Source organism: Callithrix jacchus, chromosome 15 (assembly GCF_049354715.1).
Source record: "Callithrix jacchus isolate 240 chromosome 15, calJac240_pri, whole genome shotgun sequence".
Taxonomy (NCBI): Eukaryota; Metazoa; Chordata; class Mammalia; order Primates; family Cebidae; genus Callithrix; species Callithrix jacchus.
Window position 1 is genome coordinate 91488081 of NC_133516.1, and position 6231 is coordinate 91494311.

Genomic DNA, 6231 nt, shown 5'->3' on the forward strand with positions numbered 1-6231 from the left:
AACATATATGAAATCACTTCCCAGAAAACTTGCAGAGAGGTAAATGTGATATTGCTGATTGTTTCCTTTTCTTCTTTCTTCCCCTCTCTGTTGCCATCTACTCTCTCTCTCCCTGAATATCTCAACTTCTCCCATTAACAAAGGGGAGAGGCAAATGGATGAATAAATTGGGGTATATTTACTTCTATCATATATCCACACACACATATTTACAATATGGAAAATTGGACCAGATTGAAAGTGAGAAAACTGGAACTATGTGTATCAGTATGTATGAATTTCAGGTGTTGGGAGTAGGGTTGCAGTTGCAGAAGAATGCAGTTGAGTAGTCTACTTTTTATATATATTTTAAGTGTAGAATACTACTGTACATTATTCAGGTATATGCATATATGGTTAAAGACCTGTATAGACCTGATAACACCAAGTTCAGATAATTAGTAGTTCTTGGTGGAGGAGGGAGGAGAATGTGAGTAGGGAGAGATACATGAGAGATTCACTTTTGTTCAAGCTGGAGTGTCAATATGTATGACTTCCTTTTTCATTATGTCTCTGTATTTTGCAGTATTTGTTAAAAAGCAAAGAACAGAACATTTGCAATTATCAACCAAAGAGACTGTATTTTCCCTTTCTTAAATTAGAAAAAAATAATTATTTTCTATTTCTCTTATGGGAAAAAGCCCTAGATTTTTACTTATTTATCCCAGGATTGATTTTATTGTTATTATCCTTAAAATCAGAAAGCAGTGAGATAAAAAGAAATCTTCCATCTTTACCCTCAAAATAGGTGCCTGTTGTTTAGCAAGTCAGCCATTACTTTATAGACTAGTCAGATCATAGTTATCTTATGCATATCAAAATAGTTGAAATTCCCCAAATAGTTTAATCTTTAAAAGTGTATTCTTGGCCTGGTGCGGTGGCTCACGCCTATAATCCCAGCACTTTGGGAGGCCAAGGCGGGTGGATCACGAGGTCAAGAGATTGAGACCATCCTGGTCAACAAGGTGAAACCCTGTCTCTACGAAAAATACAAAAAATTAGCTGGGCATGGTGGCGCGTGCCTGTAGTCCCAGCTACTCGGGAGGCTGAGGCAGGAGAATTGCTTGAACCCAGAAGGCGGAGGTTGTGGTGAGCCGAGATCGTGCCGTTGCACTCCAGTCTGGGTAACAGCAGCGAAACTCCATCTCAAAAAAAAAAAAAAAAAGTGTATTCTTAATATTTACATCTGACTTTCTTACCATGTGAAAGTGATGTTTCATAATAATATTTCCATATTAATATCAGTGGCATAAGGAAATAGAGTACCAGGATTTGAATTTATTGTGTTTTTCTTTTTTTTTGGAGACAGAGTCGCACTCTCTGTTGCCCAGGCTGGAGTGCAGTAGAGCAGTCTTGGCTCACGCAACCTCCACCTCCTGGGTTCAAGCAATTCTCATGCCTCAGCCTCCCAAGTAGCTGAGATTACAAGTTTGCACCACCACACCTGGCTCTTTTTTTGTAGTTTTTAGTGGAGACGGGGTTTCACCATGTTGCTCAGGCTGGTCTTCAACTCTTGCCCTCAGGTGATTTGCCCGCCTCAACCTCCCAAACTAGTGATTACAGGTGTGAGCCACTGTGCCCTGCCTGTTTTTCAATCCATATGTTCATAATACTACTGAAATTTTTTTAGACTGTTAAGGAATATATCATTTTAAAAGTTGGTAATATCCATGTGTAACACTTTATATTTTGTGTAGATGAAATTGACAGTTCCTCAATGTCAGATGATGATAGAAAAGAGGTTGTAAACATTCAGACTTGGATAAACAAGCCAGATGTCAAACATCATTTTCCTTGTAAAGAAGTAAAAGAAAGTGGACACATGTTTCCCAGGTACTTTTTAAAATGTCTTGTCAGAAGTGAAAATGAATATGGAGAAGTTAGTAATATAAAACTGAACTACAGAAGAACCTTTATCCTAGTACAACAAGATGTAATTTCCTTCTGGCTACTTGTTTTATAGGTCTTGAATTTTAACAGCATTTCTTAGCTTTTTATTTGGAAAAATCTTAGACAGAAATGTGGAGGGAATAGTACATTGAACACCCTTATATTCTTAGATTTATCAACTATGAGCACCTCTTAGTACCACCCCATTTCATATGTGTATATGAACATATATACATACATACACCTGGATATGTATACTTTTGTCAAACCTTTCAGTTTCCGCATACTGACAGTTTGTGACACTCATCCCTAAAGCCCTCGGCATAAACATCCCAAGTGTGTATTCTCCTGCACAACTCCAGTGCCATTACCCCACCTAAAAACTTTTGTAAATTAACATCATTTAACATGTAGATTGTGCCCTAAATTTTCAGTGTCCCCAAAGTATCTTTTGTAGTGTGCTTTTCTTTCTGATCCGTGATCTGGTTCACAGTTCACACATTGCATTTATCTGTTAGTCCTTAGTCTCACCCTGTGTACATCAGAACTGATTCCCCCACCCCATTGCTTCCCTTTTCTCTTCATGATGAATGAATCCTTTGAGTCCAGGTCAATCGTCCCGCAGACTGTTCCACTTTCTGGACTTGTCTGATAATTATATTGTATTATTATATATAAAAAATGGGAGAGTATTATTATATTAAAAAGAAGCTGAGATACAGGGGCTGGGGGGTGTTAGTAATACTCTGCTCATTTTGCCTTCAGGATCCAGTTACAGAATATTACAAAATATATAGGGAAGCCCAACAATTGCCTAGTGATCTTGGATATTAGATATAGGCTATGGTGCCTTGAATGAAAATGGTTTATGAATATTGATAATGTTAAAAATCTGAAAAGTAATATATTCCATTTCAATAAAAAATGTATTATTGTAATGATTTCTATGTTGTATGGAACTTTTTATTACATAACTTTTAATTATTTCAGGATTATCTTAATAAAATATTAATTTTATGCACAATTAAAAGCCTTTATTATGTAGCTTGTTTCTAGATTAACCTCTTTATGTCTTTTAACTGAAATAATTTCATATAGAGTTGAACATTTTTAATAATTAGGGTGATTGAAACAACACCTGTTTTTAATTACATTTACTTAAATTATTTTTCTTTGAATGCCCTTTTTTCTCTCAAGTCATCTCTTGGTTACTGCAACACATATGTACTGTTTAAGAGAGATTGTTTCACGGAAAGGATTGGCTTATATACAGTCTCGGCAAGCACTGAATTCTGTAGTTAAAATTACATCCAAAAAAAAACATCCTGAACTCATTACCTTCAAGTATGGAAATAGCAGTGCTTCAGGAATAGAAATCTTGGCAATCGAAAGGTAAGATTTTTCTTAGGATGATATTTATCTGAATTATTGCAGTTCACTATAGGATAGCTGAACCACTTTTAGCGTTTATCATCTCTTTCTCCTCAATCTTCAGTCATATGTGGCTTGGCCATTAGTACATGATTTGAGTAAGTGCCATGGCTAATTTCATAAAGTTTCTGACCCAAGGATCCTTATGATTAATTTACACCAGTGCTGCACTAATTGCTGGCTTGCAATGAAATAAGAAACTTGTCTTAGAATATGTCAATATTTTTATTTTCCTTCATAGGAAAATTATTGTTTTGACAAACTGTCAGTGAACTAAGCAGTGTGCTGGGTGATATAGACAATTTACAGCCCAGTACAAGCTGCCCTTTATCTCATTTTGGGTCACAGTTCACAGACTGGCCCAAGGGCTGTGGACCACACAGATATTGACACTAAACTATTTTTTAATCTGTAGATAAAAATATGAAGCCCAGAGGGGTTGAATGACTTTCCAGATCCTGACACTTAGTTTGTGACAGAACCAAGTATATAGCCTTCCTGACTCCTGGTTTGTGTTGTATTTCACCTTGCCTCAGTTGAAGTTGTTCTCCTCCTGAGATTTAGGATTACACTTCTTATTTACAGGAGTGCTTGAATAAATAGTAAGATTAAGGTAATATCGGAGCACTTTTAAATAATCAACTTCAACTGGAAGGGAAAATTACTCAACTTCTTCATCTTGTACTGACAATTTGGTAGCAAATATGAATCTATACTGTTATATATACTTCATTATAAAAAAAAATACCTACTTTTTAAATGATCGCTTTATTGCTTTATGTAAGAATAAATATTTACATAATGAATGTATCTAAATAATAAAAATATAAAGAATATGTCATTCTAATTCCAGTCTGTTAACACATTGGTGAATATCTTCTCAGATTTTTAAAATATGTATTTTAAGGGTCGGGCGCAGTGGCTCACGCCTGTAATCCCAGCACTTTGGGAGGCCGAGGCGGGGGGATCACAAGGTCAACAGATTGAGATCATCCTGGTCAACATGGTGAAACCCCGTCTCTACTAAAAATACAAAAAATTAGCTGGGCGTGGTGGCACATGCCTGTAATCCCAGCTACTCAGGAGGCTGAGGCAGGAGAATTGCCTGAACCTAGGAGGTGGAGGTTGCAGTGAGCCGAGATTGCGCCATTGCACTCCAGCCTGGGTAACAAGAGCGAAACTCCGTCTCAAAAAAAAAAATATATATATATATATTTTTGTATATATATAAAAGCAAAAGCAAACACAGGCTTGCTTTTGTGTTCTAATTTTTTTTAGAAAACTTAGTATAGTTTGAATATATTTACATTTTAATAAATGTAAATTCTTAACTTTTTAATGGTAGATATTCTGGTTATAAGGATTTCTCAGGAGATTGATTTAACAATGATGGACATTTAGATTGTTTCATGTCTTTTCACTATTTTTTTTTTCTTTTGACGGGGTTTCACCATGTTGGTCAGGCTGGTCTTGAACTCCCAACCTCAGGTAATCCGCCTGCCTTGGCCTCCAAAGTGCTTGGATTACAGGCGTGAGCCACTATGCCCGGCCGTGTTTTCACTATTAATCTTTTAGTGAGCCTTTAAAAAAAATGTATATTTACGTAGTTGTCCAATTAGTCTTCTTAGGATAAATGCCTACATGTAGATTCACCGGGTCAGAGGTATACACAATTTAATGTCTACTTATAAATTAATCCTAACCAAAGAACATTTGAATTATGAGTCTTTCATGTATAGTGATAGTTGAGAGTTATGTTTTAAAGGTTCTCCCATAATTTTGCTAATAAATTGAAGTTTATTATATATAGACCAACATTTTTTTTTTAATTCAGAGGTTTGGAAGATAGTGTTAATAGTGGAAGATGAAGTAACTAGATTCTCCTCTTTTTCCTCAATGATATTTATGGTTTTCTATACTGCCTTGCATATGTAACACTTACAGATTATTTATACAGTGGAATTACTAGGTTTTACAGAAAATGCTTTAAAAAAAAAACCCACTATTTTTATTCTCCAGGAAAAGAAAATGGACATTTAATTTATGTTGTTCATATTTTTTTTTTTTGAGAGAGAGTCTTGCTCTGTTGCTCAGACTGGAGTGCAGTGGTGTAATCTCGGCTCACTGTAACCTCCACATCAGATTCGAGAGATTCTCCTGCCTCAGCCTCCTGAGTAGCTAGGATTACAGGTGCCCACTATCATGCCCAGCCAACTTTTGTATTTTTAGTAGAGACAGTGTTTCACTGTGTTGGCCAGGCTGGTCTCGAACTCCTGATCTCAAGTGATCCACCCGCTTCGGTCTTCCAAAGCGCTGGGATTACAGGCCTGAGCCACCGGGCCCGGCCTTAATCTATGGTGTCGATATTTTGTAATAATTACCACATTTTGTCTTTTAAAAATCTTTCAGATCCTGTAACATCATTTTATTATGTGCATAGCCCTCTGTAAAGTTTCAGTAACTATACCTATTTCTTTATATAGGAATCTGTTATAGCGAACTTCAATTACTTGCTTAAGGTCAAACTGTTAACTGTTGGAATAGTCATTGTCTTTGGAATTAAATACCAACAAATCGTTTGTGATTTTCTAGCTAATTAAGGTTACATCTGTATTGGGGAGTGGAATATTATATTTTTTACCTTCTGTTTTATCATCTAGTTATTATGTATATTTAATAATGGTTCAAATAATTTTAGCTTTACACTATATGACAAATCACATTGCCTTTACATTTAGACTTTACCTCTTTTGAAATAAGCTATGCGAGGCATATCTGCTGGCTTTGTGGATTAGGGAAAGCTTCCCATTAGAGGTGATATATCAGCTGAGTCTTGAAGGGAAAGCACTGTATTAATATATACATATATAT

The 6231-nt window shown here is 35.8% G+C and overlaps 1 protein-coding gene across 2 annotated transcripts in view; it reads left to right on the forward strand.

Annotated features, from left to right (window-relative positions):
• Positions 1-6231, forward strand: part of TBC1D23 (TBC1 domain family member 23) — a 60484-nt gene that overhangs the window by 52594 nt on the left and 1659 nt on the right. For both annotated transcript variants that reach the window (XM_008982578.5, XM_002758866.6), the window contains 2 exons: positions 1737-1872; positions 3127-3321. In XM_008982578.5, the coding sequence (XP_008980826.1) occupies positions 1737-1872; positions 3127-3321 (331 nt within the window). The remainder of the gene's footprint in view (positions 1-1736; positions 1873-3126; positions 3322-6231) is intronic.